Source organism: Nerophis lumbriciformis, linkage group LG12 (assembly GCF_033978685.3).
Source record: "Nerophis lumbriciformis linkage group LG12, RoL_Nlum_v2.1, whole genome shotgun sequence".
Taxonomy (NCBI): domain Eukaryota; kingdom Metazoa; phylum Chordata; class Actinopteri; order Syngnathiformes; family Syngnathidae; genus Nerophis; species Nerophis lumbriciformis.
The window spans coordinates 41,999,416-42,018,107 of NC_084559.2; the positions used below are offsets into that span (position 1 = coordinate 41,999,416).

At 39.4% G+C, this 18,692-nt stretch overlaps 1 protein-coding gene across 2 annotated transcripts in view; it reads right to left on the reverse strand.

The window, feature by feature from the left end:
* Nucleotides 1-18,692, reverse strand: part of slf1 (SMC5-SMC6 complex localization factor 1) — an 85,739-nt gene that overhangs the window by 17,333 nt on the left and 49,714 nt on the right. For both annotated transcript variants that reach the window (XM_061986616.2, XM_061986615.2), the window contains exons 16-17: nt 16,601-16,693; nt 11,942-12,124 (exon numbers count right to left, since the gene is read on the reverse strand). In XM_061986616.2, coding sequence (XP_061842600.1) covers nt 11,942-12,124; nt 16,601-16,693 — 276 coding nt within the window. The remainder of the gene's footprint in view (nt 1-11,941; nt 12,125-16,600; nt 16,694-18,692) is intronic.

An 18,692-nucleotide genomic window follows, 5' to 3' on the forward strand; every position in this document is an offset into this window, starting at 1 on the left:
GCTCCTGAAGGGGCTTTAACTGCTTCTTGCAGAGTAGCAGTCAAGGACGAGGGAGACTTGGATCGAGTATTTAGTCCTGCCAACCGCCCGACTGAGATTGAGAAAGAAAGGAGAATTCCCAGCTAGGGAAGAAGTGGGAAAGCAGCATGGAGAGAAGTGCATCTGAAGACATGAAGACAGGAGCAAAGCCGCACTCTCACCTCTCTAATGGCAGCCATGCTCAGTTCAACACCCACAGGGAAATAAAAGCAGAGCGCAATGAACTTTCTTTAAAACGTTGACAGCGATGAGGCCTCTGTGTGTGCGTCCAAAGGGACCTTGTCTTCCTAGAGCCACTGAGCAAAAGACATCACAATAACATCTGCAGGGATTTTGCTGGGTGTTGTATACAAACTGTGTGTATGAAAGGGGCGCTACGTGTTTAGCAACCCTTCCTTTCCTCTTTGAGCTTGACTAAAGCCAAATAATTAGATGATAATTTACACTCAAAACTTCCAACTGCCTTCACGGATGACGTTGTGCCATGTGACTCCAGTCAGTGGAAAAGACGTACCAGTTTTTATCCCTTCTACGCCCTTGTTTTTGCCCTCCCTCCTTGGTTTTGCGCGTTCACATCAATCAAGAGGCGTTTGAATTATCCCCCAAGTAGGATATAAGGACAAAGTAACTCCCTCAAAGTGAAGTGAATCTTATCTATCTTTGAATCTCAGTAAAACTAAAATAATGCTATTTGGTAACAGTAGAAAGGAAAGTCAAACACAATTACAAATAGACAGAGTAGACATTGAAAGGGTAAAATAAAACACATTTTTGGGTGTAATAATAGATGATAAAATGAACTGGGAATCTCATGTACAAAATATATACAACATAAGGTAGCAAGAAACATGTCAATAATGAATAAAGTTCATAAATGTAGACAAAAATCACTTCATATTCTTTACTGCTCACTAGTGTTACCATACTTGAGTTATTGTCCAGAAATATGGGGAAACAACTACAAATGTGCACTTCATTCACTAATGTTGTTACAAAAAAGATCAATTAGAATAATACAAAACTCAAAACCAGTGAAGTTGTCACGTTGTGTAATTCGTAAATAAAAACAGAATACAATGATTTGCGAATCCTTTTCAACTTATATTCAATTGAATAGACTGCAAATACAAGATATTCAATGTTTGAACAGAGAAACTTCATTTTTTTTGCGAATAATCATTAATTTAGAATTTAATGGCAGCAACACATTGCAAAAAAGTTGGCACAGGGGCATTTTTACCACTGTGTTACATGGCCTTTCCTTTTAACAACACTCAGTAAACGTTTGGCAACTGAAGAACCTAATTTTTGAAGCTTTTCAGGTGGAATTATTTCCCATTCTTGCTTGATGTAATTCTTGTTTAAGTTGTTCAACAGTCGGAGGTCTCCGTTGTCGTATTTTAGGCTTCATATTGCGCCACACATTTTCAATAGGAGACAGGTCTGGACTACAGGCAGGCCAGTCTAGTACACACACTCTTTTACTATGAAGCCACGCTGTTGTAACACGTGGCTTGGCATTGTCTTGCTAAAATAAGCAGGGACGTCCGTGTGTAACATTGCTTGGATGGCAACATATGTTGCTCCAAAACCTGTATGTACCTTTCAGCATTAATGGTGCCTTCACTGATGTGTAAGTTACCCATGCCTTGATCACTAATACACCCCCATACCATCACAGATGCTGGTTTTGAACTTTGCGCCTATAACAATAACGACACGACATCCACAGTTTCCAAAAACAATTTGAAATGTGGACTCGTCAGACCACAGAACACTTTTCCACTTTGCATCAGTCAATCTTAGATGGGCTCGGGCCCAGCGAAGCTGGCAGCGTTTCTGGGTGTTGTTGATAAATGGCTTTCGCTTTGCATAGGAAAGTTTTAACTTGCACTTACAGATGTAGCGACCAACTGTAGTTACTGACAGGGGTTTTCTGAAGTGTTCCTGAGCCCATGTGGTGATATCCTTTACATACTGATATCGCTTTTTGATGTAGTACTACCGCCTAAGGGATTGAAGGCCCGTAATATCATCGCTTACGTGCAGTGATTTCTCCAGATTCTCTGAACCTTTTGATGATATTACGGACCGCAGATGGTGAAATCCCTAAATTCCTTGCAATAGCTCATTGAGAAATGTTGTTCTTAAACTGTTCGACAATTTGCTCACACATTTGTTCACAAAGTGGTGACCCTCGCCGCATCCTTGTTTGTGAATGACTGAGCATTTCATGGAAGCTGCTTTTATACCCAATCATGGCACCCTCCTGTTCCCAATTAGCCTGTTCACCTGCGGGATGTTCCAAATAAGTGTTTGATGAGCATTCCTCATCTTTCTCAGTCTGTTTTGCCACTTGTGCCAACTTTTTTGAAACATGTTGCAGGCATTAAATTCCAAATCAGCTAATATTTGCAAAAAATAAAGTTTTCCAGTTCGAATGTTAAGTATCTTGTCTTTGCAGTCTATTCAATTGAATATAGGTTGAAAAGGATTTGCAAATCATTGTATTTAGTATTTATTTACAATTTACACAACGTTCCAACTTCACTGGTTTTGGGGTTTGTACATAATGCTGGATATAGAGAACATACAAACCTTTTATTTACTGAATCAAAAATATCGAAATTCAACAATTTGGTGCATTTGCAAACATCTAAAATGATGTACAAAGCAAACTATAACCTGCTACCCAAGAATGTACAACAATTCTTCTCAACAAAAGAGGAGAAATATAACCTTCAAGGAAAATCTAATTTAAAACATGTGTATGCTCGTACAACACTTAAAACCTTTAGCAAATCTGCATGTGAAATTAAATTATGGAATGGATTAACCAAAGAAACAAAGCACCAATATGATTCAGTTTAAGAGACTGTTCAAACAACAAGTGTTCACAAAGTACACAGAACAAGAACTATGATGAACATATTAAACCCTTTTTTTTATTAAATTTTTTAAATAAAGATTATTCATGTATTTAATATTTGTTTACTCACTATGGTATATTATTTATTCACTGTTCTGTTACAGAGAACAAGGACATTGGATAAAATTGCTATGGTATGAAAATGGGTAGTATTAAATAAGCTCATCTTCTCCCTACTCCTTTTCGGGCGAGCTGTAATGAAACAACTGGAAATATGTGATGGATTACATTGTATCGTATGCATGTTCCAAATAAACTGAACTCTGCAAGGCGAAATTATGATCAATTTGACAGCAAGAAGGGACAACGAGAGCAGACAAGCAATTTGAATGTGTTTGCTTACCCTAAACAAAACACTTCGGCTCCATCTGTATGGTCATGGTCATGTAGTAAACACTCCGGTGAGACCATTGCAGCGAAAGACGCTCTGAATCCTTTCCTTATTCAAATACACCTGGGATGTTGACTCTGTTCCGTGATGCCGAACGGAGCAACTTCCAGGTCTTATGGACAAACACGAACACATGGACTACTACTACACAGTAGGGTTGTACGGTATACTGGTACTAGTATAGTATCGGGGTACTAATGAATCAAAAGCAGTTCTACTACTCTGTTTGAAAAGTACCGGTTCCCCATTTTACATGACCGCGCGTCATCTCGTCATGACATTGCTGGTTTTACGAGCAGACGAGCATGTTCGGCAGCGCACAATCACGGAGTACTTACAAGCAAGACACAGTGTGTAGACAGAAAAGTGGGAATGGACGCATTTTGGCTTAAAAACTAAATATAAAGTTGAAGTTATAACTAGGGATGATACTCGAAACCGATTTTCCCGGTTGTTCGATAAGAAAAGAACCGAGTCCTCGGACTCGAATCCTTTTTTGAGAACCGGTACCTGCTATCGAGACCACTATAGTAAAGAAAAAGAGTTGTTTCTTTATTCGAATCCCTGGGAACGAATCCCGTCCCGACCAGATATGCCCCGTGGGACATCACAAGAAATGACGTCACGTAGCTTAGTCATTAGGCGCAGATAGCGAAAGCAGGAAAAACAATGGACCGGAAAAAGCGCTCCAAGGTGTAATAAAGTTCAAAACAAAAGGTATAATCCAATGAATAACTTTACTGAGAGATTTGAGCAGGGTACAAACACATGACGAACACTTTTACGACCAACCGGAAACATAGCAACCAGGCTAGCAACACACCTCCTTTACGGCAGCTGTCGCAACGTTCTTAAAGCAACCGCAGCACATACATATATATACAACATATATGACATGATCTCCCTTTTTTAACTTTTGTTTTTCTTTCCTTGTAAACAAAACAAAATCACACTGTATATGTGTTATCTGTCTAATTATAAATAATGTAGACGAGGCGTGTTGGCTGAGTTCTTGACGTTTACTTTCACAGCGTGCTCTTAACCTCATTCTTAGCTGTCGGGTGGCAACATGCAACAACACTTTTCGGGGCTACCGCGCATGCTCGTCACTCCCGTTGCCTGCTGGGTAGTGTAGTTGTTATATTCCCTAGCTCATAACATCACATCTTTCCCCCTTTAAAGAAATAATGTTAACTCAATAAAGTGTATTTCTTTTTTTAGTTTTAACTTTTCATTTTTTTAGCATTATAACCACATTTGCAAACAACTTTTCTCTTCATAGAATTTTAAAGTGCAAAAATGTCAAAGCATCATAACAAACAGTTATGTCAAATAGCAGCAGAAGTGCACTTTTTGGAGAGCTGTATTATTTTAAATTTTGTGCCCAAGGGACTGATTTTATTTAAAACTATATTATTATTTATACACCTATAGTGATCACAGAGACAGGTTGTTTTTGTGTTACTGTATATCTTTGTTTTTCTGAAAAATCCCACTTAATATACTTTGGGTAACAACAGTCAATATTTATTTATTTAATTTTATTTTTTTAGGGGGGGTAACAGTCAATATTTATTTATTTATTAGATTTTATTTTTTTCTTATATAATAAAAGTGAGCTTTTGTTAAACCAAATATTGTTAGTTTTTTTTCCATATACAACAACCTATCTAGACTCGATAAGGAATCGGTTCAATAAGAGGATTCGATAATAGGCTTGAACTCGATAATTTCTTATCAAACATCATCCCTAGTTATAACACTGAAACACCCTCAGGAAGAGGTGCTTTAAGACATGGCTAGCTCGCTAGCAGCTAACATTCATCCACAGTTGGCAGTGTTTTAGCTATTTCTAAATCACAAAATCTCGCCTCCATGGCGACAAATAAAGTATGTTTCTTACAAGTATCATTATCACTGCAGGACGAGGAATAGCTAAACATGCTTCACTACACACCGTAGGATACAATAGCTCACCGGCGTCACTGCTAACAAAAGACAACGATCCTGAATGTAAACAAATGCCATGGGTGGATCTACACCTGACATCCACTGTAATGATACCAAGTACAAAAGCGTATGTAGTCGATACTACTATGATTACATCAATATTTTTTATTGTTACAATTTTTTTTTTTACTTTTTAAAAATTCATCTTATGTTTATAAACTCAGGAAATATGTCCCTGGACACATGAAGACTTTAAATATGAACAATGTATGACCCTGTAACTATTTGGTATTGGATCGATACCTAAATTTGTGGTATCATCCAAAACTAATATAAAGTATCAAACAACAGAAGAATAAGTGATTATTACATTTTAACAGAAGTGTAGATAGAGCATGTTAAAACAGAAAATAACCAGATATTAATTATAAATATGAGTAGATTAATAATCAATTTTTACAGTTTGTCCCTCATAAGGTTGACAAAATAATAGAATGATAAACGACACAATATGTTACTGCATACGTCAGCAGACTAATTAGGAGCCTTTGTTTGTTTACTTACTACTAAAAGACAAGTTGTCTAGTATGTTCACTATTTTATTTAAGGACAAAATTGTTATTCTATTGCAATAAGAAACATATGTTTAATGTACCGTAAGATTTTGTGTTAAAATAAAGCCAATAATTAAATTTGTTGTGGCCCCTTTATTTAGAATAGTATCGAAATACATTTTGGTACTAGTACCAACATATTGGTATCGGGACAACACTAGATATGCACACATTAACCCCACCACCATGGGGAAAACAGCCTTCTGTAACAAATTGTGTTCAACATTAAGTGCGTTTATTGTGGGGAAACACCACCTGCCATGACAGTGCAATGGGATGACAGCTTAATGCTTCTTTCTTTATTCGCCCACCTCCCCCCTATGTATGTGTGTACAAATCTGAACTGCACACAAGTCTAGGCATTCTATTGGTGGCAAATAGTCCTCCTGGATAATAGATATGTGCGGCTACTTCTGTGCCATACGCACACGCGGGTCATGTGGATTGGCCTTGGGCTGCGGGGAGGGGTGTGAGTGTGAGAGTTGGCCTTGCCTTCAGCCGTGGCATCCTTTTTTTGCCAGCTCCATAAGCCTGGAGGGACCCACTTGGAGGTGGGAGGAGTGAGATCATGCCCCCCACCACACGCAAACACCCATGCATGCACGCACACACATAAAACACACAGGCCAAGGCCTCTGAGCAGACAGGCTTACAAAGAGGTGAGATCACTCCTAAATAAAGCCTTTGTTGGTGTGCCAGTGTCAGTGTTGCCCTCTCTGGCCTAACACAAACCTTGCCAGCTTGGCTTAGCCTGTCTGCTGCAAACAACAGGGACGACAGTGTGAGTGATGCTCGAGCGGAAAAAAACATAGTTCCAGGAGGCACTAGGATAAAGAAGAAAGAGAAAATGGGCCACTAGCCTGTTTCCTATCAAGGGACAGTGTGTGTTTCCATGGCAAATAGTTAAAAAAGAGATTTTTTTATTTGTTTTTTTACAACAAAACAATGGTTACAGCAACCAGGTCGGATGTGCCCCCTCAAGCCAAAACTTTGAGAAAAAGACAAGAAGTAGTTAAAAAAAAAAAAAAAAAAAGCCTATGGTTTAGCAAAAGAGCCCACAAGAAAAGCTGAAGTCTGCACTCAAGAGGGCCGCCTCCTCAAAAGCCGCTAGACAAGAAGGCCATCAAGTGCGAGCAAACAGCAGACAGTTAAGAGACAAGTTGAATGCCTACAGCTTGTACTCCCCTATCTCGCTTATTTTATTTTTTACATTATATTTACATTTCTTTTTTAGTCCTAACACCTGGTCCCTGTGAGGAGACCTGACCTCCACAGCAGGCTAGATGTCTGCTTTGTGTACACACGCTCTCTTCATCCTGGGCTCAAATTGATTCACATAGCTATAGTTACGTCTTCTTCCTCTGACCTCTTTTAATTCAACCTCCCATTTCTGAGGAAGAAAGAAGAGAGAGAGAGCGCCGTTTCCGCTCCGGGACCAAACAATCCCAGTCTAATTTATTTTTTGAGGACATAATATGTACATGTATTAATGGGAATCAAGTTGAATCAAATTAACTCTAATTAGCCAATGCGAGAAGAGACAAAGGTGATCAAGGCAGCAGATTTGAACCCCCCACCCTTTCCAACCAAACGTGCACGCTCTTAATTTGTAGGATTTTGCACAAAAAGTAACGTAATGTAATAGCTGGGTTGCAATCACGTGACCAAGAGGCACTTCCGGGTTTCAGGCGATGGTCGAGAGTCCCATTAGGCCATTGTTTATTTACCTGAATCAGTGCAGATTGAGATTTAGAGGCAACATATGTAAGCGATCATGAAAAAATATCTAAAATGGGATGGAGTAGATTTTTACACTCTTAAAAAATAAAAATAAAATGTAAGACGACCACAACTTCACTTCATTTGACACTCACGGTATTTAGAAAAGGAACGATTGGAGGCACATCATGTCTTTACATCTGAAGGGTCCACCAATTAAGCATTAATATGTGAAAGACAAAGTTGGACTTATTCGTGCATCGCTAAGAAACTTATTTGATTGACATAATGAGTGCTGCTGTGATCATGACACTAATGAGAAAAAGGATAAGTTTTTGCATCAACAATTCATGTCTGCAGTTGTTTTATGGTGTGAAGTTCATATGTTCTCTCATTATTTAGCTATAGATGTCCCTGTTGTTCAGCAATGTTTGCTAGCCATATCAAGGTTCAGTGTATGCTGTTGAGTCTACCAGAGATGTATTTTGTTTACTTTATTATTATTATTATTATTATTAAGAATAATTTCTTGTTACGAACAAATATTACCAAAGACGCTGTAATGTGGTCAACCGTGTCGAATAAAGCACTTTGCTTTCCTAAACAACAACAACAAACTACATTTTTGTGTTCTGTTATGAAAATGGCCAATGAAAACACGGTGGATTGGACCAACAATCACACAATGTACTAGGACTTAAAGGGGAACATTATCACCAGACCTATGTAAGCGTCAATATATACCTTGATGTTGCAGAAAAAGACCATATATTTTTTTAACCGATTTCCGAACTCTAAATGGGTGAATTTTGGCGAATTAAACGCCTTTCTATTATTCGCTCTCAGAGCGATGACGTCGCAACGTGACGTCACATCGGGAAGCAATCCGCCATTTTCTCAAACACATTACAAACACCTAGTCAAATCAGCTCTGTTATTTTCCATTTTTTCGACTGTTTTCCGTACCTTGGAGACATCATGCCTCGTCGGTGTGTTGTCGGAGGGTGTAACAACACGAACAGGGACGGATTCAAGTTGCACCAGTGGCCCAAAGATGCGAAAGTGGCAAGAAATTGGACGTTTGTTCCGCACACTTTACAGACGAAAGCTATGCTACGACAGAGATGGCAAGAATGTGTGGATATCCTGCGACACTCAAAGCAGATGCATTTCCAACGATAAAGTCAAAGAAATCTGCCGCCAGACCCCCATTGAATCTGCCGGAGTGTGTGAGCAATTCAGGGACAAAGGACCTCGGTAGCACGGCAAGCAATGGCGGCAGTTTGTTTCGCAGACGAGCGAGCTAAACCCCCTGGATGTCTTGGCTCACACCGTCCCTTATGCCACCGAAGATGATCAAGAGAAGAATATCGACCCTAGCTTCCCTGGCCTGTTGACATGAGGGTATGTCTACAGAATATATTAATTGATGAATATTGGGCTGTCTGCACTCTCAAAGTGCATGTTGTTGCCAAATGTATTTCATATGCTGTAAACCTAGTTCATAGTTGTTAGTTTCCTTTAATACCAAACAAACACATACCAATCGTTGGTTAGAAGGTGATCGCCGAATTCGTCCTCGCTTTCTCCCGTGTCGTTTTCGCTTGCATACGGTTCAAACCGATATGGCTCAATTGCTTCAGTTTCTTCTTCAATTTCGTTTTCGCTACCTGCCTCCACACTACAACCATCCGTTTCAATACATGCGTAATCTGTTGAATCGCTTAAGCCGCCCGCTGAAATCCGAGTCTGAATCCGAGCTAATGTCGCTATAGCTTGCTGTTCTATGCGCCATGTTTGTTTGTGTTGGCATCACGATGTGACGTCCCAGGAAAATGGACGGGTGTATATAACGATGGTTAAAATCAGGCACTTTGAAGCTTTTTTTAGGGATATTGCGTGATGGGTAAAATTTTGAAAAAAACTTCGAAAAATAAAATAAGCCACTGGGAACTGATTTTTAATGGTTTGAACCCTTCTGAAATTGTGATAATGTTCCCCTTTAACATGACATTAGTTTAGTTGCACAACCAGGTCTTCATAGTTATATTTAAGTATAGCAATCACAAAATAACTAGTGAGAGCAGATATTGTACAGTAAGTGATTGTTTTATTGAATTAGTCGTTTGTATACCTTGTTTAGCTCTTAGCAATACTTGATGCTTAGTGTTTCACTAAAGCTGGATCGGTTGAGCACACTGCTTCTAAAACCAGTAGCTTATTATCCTTATATTGAGGCTCAAAAATCTAAAGCTCTGGACCATCATTTGTCCCACAGTTGTCTTATTAAAATCTAAGGAAGACTGCAATGATTAGTAGTGTCTGTTAATGTTGAAGGGAAATGCTAACGTTGTGATGCGTCAGTAAAGTTAATACTTAATATTTATTACCGTTAAGTATTAACTTCCATCCATCCATTTTCTACCGCTTGTCCCTTTTGGGGTTGCGGGGGGTGCTGGAGCTTATATCAGCTGCATTCGGGCGGGAGGCGGAGTACACCCTGGACAAGTCACCACCTCATCACAGGGCCAACACAGATAGACACTCACATTCACACACTAGGGACCATTCAGTGTTGCCAATCAACCTATCCCCAGGTGCATGTCTTTGGAAGTGGGAGGAAGCTGTAGTACCCGGAGGGAACCCACGCAGTCACGGGGAGAACATGCAAACTCCACACAGAAAGATCCTGAGCCCGGGATTGAACTCAGGACTACCTAGGACCTTCGTATTGTGAGGCAGATGCACTAACCCCTGTTCCACCGTGCTGCCCCCAAGTAATTAATTAACTAATTAAGTATTAACTTAATTATTAATATTTATGCTTAAAATTAGCAATATACTTAAATATTAAATATTACGAAAGTGCCTGTTACTACATTACAAACCCCGTTTCCATATGAGTTGGGAAATTGTGTTAGATGTAAATATAAACGGAATACAATGATTTGCAAATCATTTTCAACCCATATTCAGTTGAATATGCTACAAAGACAACATATTTGATGTTCAAACTGATAAACATTTTTTTTTGTTGCAAATAATCATTAACTTTAGAATTTGATGCCAGCAACACGTGACAAAGAAGTTGGGAAAGGTGGCAATAAATACTGATAAAGTTGAGGAATGCTCATCAAACACTTATTTGGAACATCCCACAGGTGTGCAGGCTAATTGGGAACAGGTGGGTGCTATGATTGGGTATAAAAACAGCTTCACAAAAAATGCTCAGTCTTTCACAAGAAAGGATGGGGCGAGGAACACCCCTTTGTCCACAACCGCGTGAGCAAATAGTCAAACAGTTTAAGAACAACGTTTCTCAAAGTGCAATTGCAAGAAATTTAGGGATTTCAACATCTACGGTCCATAATATCATCACAAGGTTCAGAGAATCAAATTACTCGTAAATGTTCTTGTGTACTGTATTGCAGTGTACATTTCACTGTACAAAGTCCACACATATTTCCCTTATTATCAGGAAAACTTCCCCTACTTTCAAATGCATATAGTAACAGGCATGCCTAAAGCGTCCATAAAAGTTATATGGACATGTGTCATGGCCAGTAGTTCAAATAAGACAATGGTGTCATCTATTAAAGCTTTTTGGGATTGGAACGTGTTCTTGTCAGGATTTACTAACTTTAATTGCATATTAAGGGTTAAACAATTCTAGTTGTTGAAAAAAAAGCTCAGACACACGCACTTCTGATCTGACTAAAAAGTAAAGTATGTGAAGCATGATTTTTTTGTGCATGAAATGGTATGGGAATAGAACATATCATTGGTATTCATGCCATCAAGCTCAGCTGTGTTTGTCACAGACATGAGATTAAAAAACATGTTTTAGTTACAACAGCAGTGACCTGCAGCCCATTGCTGCAGTAAATCTTTAGATTGAATACTAAAATGGCTAATTCTAAGCATTGGCTCTCTTGGCAGCAAACCCATTCAAGCGTTTTATTTCAACATTGTAATTCCATCAATGAGATGGGGGAGGACCATTGAATTAAATAAACCATCACAAGGTAAAATGACAAAAACATATGGTATACTTTGGCTGAATACCAGTCATTTAAACATGTAACATAAAATTAGAAAGGTAATTTCCATCAAAATGTTATAGGATTGGCAATGCTGTAGAATAACTTACAGGTCTCCTTTGACAAAACACAAATTACACTAATATTGAGTGCGCAGTGTGATAAATCACAATGGCAGCCATATTGATATTTTGACCAATAGATGGAAACTACCTCACCTGCATTACCAAACACAGCTAACCTAATAAAGTTGACATACCTGCAGTCTCCAGAAGCATTTTGGCGATGTCCATATGTCCGTTGACCACGGCGTCATGCAGTGGGGTAACTCCACCCACCGCATACTTAAGGAGAGGGGCGGGGCGGTGACGTAACAAAGCCTCCACACAAGCGGTGCTGCCGTGGTTGCATGCTTCATGCAGAGGGGTCCACCCTGTGTAGTCTACATTGTCAACAAAAACACAAACAGTTATCCTTAATATATTATAAAGTAAGTCAAATTAAACAGCTTTAAATGCGTCAAGGGAGGCACAGCAGCTTAAAATAAACACAAAAAAATGTTGAATTCAATTAAGTCAAAATGAAAACCCTAAATCCCTTACTTTAGGGATCAGGTTGACCAGCCGTGTTGCGCTAGCATCAGTGCTAATTTTACTGTGTATATATACAGTATATACTGTTTATCAGCGCTATTCAACTGGCAGACCAAGGAGCCAAATGGGTAACGACACCCTACCAGCCCTCGAGTTCAGTTCAAAACTTTATGGACAAATATTTTTGCAACACATTTCTGAAAACACGAGTGCTCCTGTTGTACAGCTGAACTTGGACCATTATAAACACATTGGCAGATATTTGCATTGGCATTTTATCATTACTAGCAAACATACAACACTGGCATCCAAACTTGTGCTTTACATTACTGAAGCGTTCCTCAAGGCACCCCTTTTTTATCCTCCTGTTTGGCAGTTACAATTTGTTTTAGGAATTATATTTATGTAACTGATATGCTGCTGTAGCTTGTTTACTTTAGATTCAGTCAGTAGTCATTTGTTCAACGTCTTTAGTTATGCTAGTGGTGTTCCTCAAGGTTCCATCTTAGGTCCTCTCTTTTCCATCATTTGGGCTATTCAACTGGTGGCCAGCGATTTCAGTACAAAAAACTTGTGAGACACTTCAATTTTTGCAGATGGTCCATGAACAGCAGAGTGTTCCTGTAACGCTGACAAAATAAATAGACTAAGATCAAATGTCTACTGTAGAGGACCCTGGTTCTCCGTAATGTACAAAGTAAAATACGGTAAATAGTGAAGGGAGAAGTCCGGCCCCTTTCTGTAAATGTGGCGCCCGAAACAATTTAATTGAATATCCCTGCTGTGTATGATACATAATGAAAGTGGAGATGTTTTGATCCGGGGTTTACGTTACCAATTCCGTTACTGATCATCCATGAGTGAGATCGACCGATACCAATACCGATCGCATGTATTAACTGTAATTTAAAAAAATATGTATTTATGGTAGTGACAGATTAACAATATCAACACAACATTTAAACTAGTTCCTTATTTTCTTTTATTACAAACAATTGTTGGATCAAAACAAAATCAATGGTACACAATTATTAAACAAAATCAAAAACTACTACCTACTACTCATCTAACTCCTTTGGTTTTTGCCTTCAAAGTCCTCCTGTTTTCAAGGAATTATTCTCTGAATTCGTAAGCATTACCAAAAACAACAAAAAAATAATTTGAGAAAATAAAAATAATTGATCTAATTACTTTCGTATTGATCATATGGTATGGGCACCACTAATTGATCTGCCCTCCTCTAACATGGCGTGTGCTGACTCCGACAATGCCGACACACCAACAGTTGTTCTAATATTCTCTCTGGAGACTCGTATTCATCTACCTTTTAATTTCCTGTTTAACCTGCTTAATTTTTATTTAACACAGCTCAATATAGACTTCTTAAACTTTACAAAGCACTTATTTCTTGGTGTTGTTTCAAGCTAGCTCAGCTATTAGCATGCCTGCTCCTGGCTTGCTCTTTGCATGTAACATGTTTCGCCTTGTCCTCCAGTGATACATTATGATACTTCAGATACTATGAAATGCAGTTTATTTTCCACATTGGAGTTGATTATTATTAACTTAGGGGAGCGGCTTCACACTGTGTATGGAATGCACAGATAGCTGCTAGTTTGTCAGCCAGGGGACTGGAATAAGTACAACGTCAGCCGGACGGGAACAGCGCTAGTGATTGGCTTTGAAAAGCATTGGCAATAACTTACTTTTTGATGAAAATTGTTGATAGACCTGGGGTGATAGTCAATTAATTGAACGATAAATGAATCGATAAATTGCTATGTCCGTGCTTGTTTGTTTTTTGTCTCTCGCTTCAAACAGAGAGAAATAGGTCTTACACTGTGCAACAACCTCAGCACTTGAGCGCACTTGTTTAACAGTAAAATTAACTGAACGCAGTGAGCCCTCTTTTCAGTCATCCACAATCTTTGTCTGAGTGGGGTGGAGCGCAGGAAACCTAGCTTACACACACAGGATTCACGGACATAGCCTACCTACTCGCCAGTTATAAGTTCCACAAAGTAACACAAATTAAGAGGAAAATATATGATTACAAAGCCAAATGTCCCTTTTTGGTAATATTTCAGCTTAAACCCAGATGGGCAATATGAGCCCTTCAACACGGACGAACGAGCGAGAATGCCATTATTACGCGATGGCAACAACAAAAAGACAACCTGATGTAGTTTTCCAACTTGGAAAAAAAAATGCACTTTAAGATGTTCAATATTTATTTGAGTTATATTTTTGCTCAGAGATGAAAGTCCCTTTAATTTGTTTGTGTGTTTATTTATTTAGGATAACTAAAAGTTATTTACCTTCCAATTACAGTACAATGGTAAACAATTCAACAGTAATGAGAAATAAAAGTTTATATAATTTTAAATGGTTACTTACATTATCATTATATATCACGATTACATTAGTGCTTAATTTGGCCACAAAATAATACTGACAATAATATTGTTCATTGGCAAACATTAGTGGGACAATATATCATACGGAAAATTTGTCGATAATCATCGATAGGCACATCCTTAGTATAAAGTTTAAGATAGGGCTTGGCCGATAATAAAATATCAATATAAAATGCGTTCGATAAAATATATGATATATATTTATCTTTTTCGGTCGGAAAAAAACAGAAATTATGAAGCAAGATGAGTTTCATGAAGTCACTTGCGCTTTGGGAACTCAGCCAACAGGAAACAGGAAGTGTCACTGAGCAATGGGAGGGACACGCTAACAGCCAATCACGTAACAGTATCAACTACCGAGTGTTACACCTTTCCGGTTGTTCGGCTCCCTGTCGCAGACTGTCGTCGAAGAGCCCAGGGGAGACGTTCTCTCCAGGGTCGATGTTTTTGTCGAGGTTAACACCCTTCACTTTACCCGTCAATGGGTCTGCTAAGCTTAGCTTTCAGGTTGGAATGACGAGGCTACCCACTCACCCAACACACTGCTATTCTTAAAGGAGTACACACGCACATACGCTACCCTCATAACACTAATGTGGTTGTGCAGTCTTTCTGTCTTGTTGTGGATTCTCTGCATGGAGTGAGAAGAGAAACTGTGATATATTGATGTATCAACTCAATAACAGAAACTTGTATTTAGTTTTTTGGGTTTTAACGAAAAACATGCACCTGGGGATAGGTTGATTGGCAACACTAAATTGGCCCTAGTGTGTGAATGTGAGTGTGAATGTTGTCTGTCTATCTGTGTTGGCCCGGTGATGAGGTGGTGACTTGTCCACGGTGTACGCCGCCTTCCGCCCGATTGTAGCTGAGATAGGCTCCAGCGCCCCCAGCGACCCCGAAGGGAATAAGCGGTAGAAAATGGATGGATGGATGGATGGTGTGGCAACATCTTGACATGTACAATGTGTAGGTTTAACTAGTAGCTTCGCAAACTACTCTGAGTAGTGTTCAATATTTTATTACCTTAGCCACGCTAATTATACCTGGCTACCAGATACTCTCCCCAGTTATTAATAGCACCCTTGGTAAATTGGAAATTGTTTATTGTATTTATTGGCAGGCTTGAATAAATCATAAAAAAGTATCAGTAATTATCGATATCAATCAATATAAAAAACGTAAATAGTGATATACCGGTAGTTATCGGCCATATCGCCCAGCCCTAGTTTAAGATTCGACAACTTATTTTGGTAAGAGTGGATGAGCAGCTAATTTAGCACCAGAAGCGAAGAACCTGGCTAGAGGCGATCTATTTTTGAAGGACGACAGGTTTTACAGGCAAGCTGGCAGCTTTAAGAAGAAATATCTCCACCAATGCAAATCAACTTTTAAAAAAAGCAAATATTCTGTGATAGTGTCAAGTAAGTCCTAACAAAAAGCCAATCTCATTAGTGGAGCATTACAAGGACACCAAGTGTTCTGCTCCAGCAAATATAGGCCTCCTTTTGGCAGACAACAGGGTTATAAATTGAACCTCACGTCTTACATAAAACCAAGTTAGAGCCAAGTTATTTTTTTTTTCTATTACAGTGTGATTACAGAATGGCAGAAACCTTTGAAAACAGCACAACATTTCCATACATGGAGAACAAGTCATTTTATTTGACCCAAACGGACGAAAGAAAAGTCATTACTAAATAGCGTAAGGCAGCGGAAATCCATAAACTCAGGCGCTTCGAACTCGGCTACCTCTCTAAGACACACGCTTTTATACATTTCTGCAAAAGGTTAACCTCAACGATGATGTGGGGGTACGCTTGATTCCTCCTTTTTACAGCCACCCCCCACGGTGTTAATACATCCTGGTGAGGGGATGACAGCGGGACACAAGAAACAAAGTCTTACCCTTAACGTTGACGTCGATGCCAGGAAGCGCCAGGATCTGCAGCACCGTCTCCACTTGGTTCTTCTTGCAAGCTATGTGGAGGAGGGTCTCTCCTTCGACCAGGACACACACACACACACACACACACACACACACACACACACACACACACACACACACACACACACACACACACACACACACACAAATTGGACCAACACACCAAAAAAAAAGAAGAGGCAAAAAAGAGATAATAAAACATATGTCCATTGTTAATCCATATGGTGAATTAAGAATCAGAAATAATCGCAAACCACAAAAAAATGCATGACCTACAAAAAAGTGCTACGCACCAATGAATATGTGAATTAAGAACAGTGATTAGAAAAGAAAAGGGACGGAGAACTTTCAAGGGAACAAAAAAGGGAGGATACATGGACAGTTCTTTTCTTTTAACGGGATTTGACAAATATCGGAGTCAGTGGCTCGGGGATGCATCAAGTAGAGCAAATGGGGTCCTTTTTCCTTGTCTGCATGTTGCTATTTGAATGCCAGTTCTGGTAGACAGCCCTTGCACAATGACTCCAAAAGGATTCCTCACAGATCCGGGGTTCAAAACGCCCCACTAAGTACCGTCGGTCCGCCACTGTTGCCATGTGACGCTTAATCAGCAATCTTAACAGTGAGTAGACGACATCCTCAAAGACTTGCTTTGACGTTTTTTAAACATTATTTTCTTTTACTTAAATCAGGCATATATTAGTGGGCCGGAGAGCCTCTCTTTTTGTATGTATGGCTGAACTTCCAACGCAAGTTAAAGGCCAAGCATGAGTGAATCCGTGTTTGGCAGTTAAATACAGGACTGCAGAGGCTCAAGTCAATGCTTTGCTAGCCTTCCCCTTGCACAAGAGGCTCGACTCCAGTGTGCATGGGCAAAAAAGACAAGGAGGTGCTGCTGGGGAGCAGGGAAACAGGTGGAAAGTGGACACACTTGTGTTATTTGCTTGGCAACGATGGATCCATTTTCTTGAACATACTAAAGAACAAAGAATGCAGAAATAATAAAATAATTAATTCACTTTGATATTCGTTCATATTTTTATAGAACACAAAAAATCCACATCTATTAAAAAAACTAAACTTTTTAACCTTCAACTTTACCCAGGAAAGTCTTTTGCAAGGGAGTCCTGCCACACACATTAAGGCCCCTTCTACACTAAGGTTATCCAGGGTAAATCTCACCTAACATTATCCTTGTCCACACACACACACACAATGGTAGTTTAAGACCCCCACACCCCCCTACGTCTGCCGGTGCAACGCGACCTAGTACGCATGCGCGGAAAATGCGCACGTCAAAGTCACTTCCAGTGTTGCTTTGTGTGCAAGTTCTTAAATTAAATTTAACTTATCTGAACAATATCGAGTTGTTGTATTTCAATTACCTGAAATCCAGTGTGCTGTGGGGCCCTATTGTAGTGGATCACTCCTGAGACATCATAAACTAATCAAATCTTTAATAAACATGTGAAAGTAAACAATGTGATAAAGAACATTTTACATCAATCAATCTAGGGATCTAGACATCTGGTCAGGACACTCCTCACTCTTTTGCCTTCACCTTCATTAGTTTTTGGTGACTTTATATACTCTGGACCTAGACGTTGAGTCCGCGACATACATGGCGGACAATAACTGATACAGTCTGCGTTGCCAGTCCAAAAGCATTCGCTGTTTTCCGTATTCTTCCCTCGACGGCCAGGTAATACAAAAAAGCACACTACCTTTTTTTAATCACATCCACGGGAGCCCGCATTTTCGTTGTCTCTCCTTTGACAAATGGACAAAGTTTTTTGGTAAGTAGAATCACAGCTGACCTGGACATTCGAAAGTTCGCTTGCAGTCTGAGAAGTGTTGCATCCGAAATAGCTGCAATCGCTTTCTCTTAAGGTATTCATGTGTGCGTCTGTACATGTAGAGGAAGGGGAAACACGGCATTTCTGGATGACTCGCCTACATATTTCTAGTGTTTACCTCCGAGTGGAAACCGGTTGTTATGAAGCTGGCTGTGGCGCGTTCTTTCCGACGTCAAACTTCCTGTGTGGGGTGGCG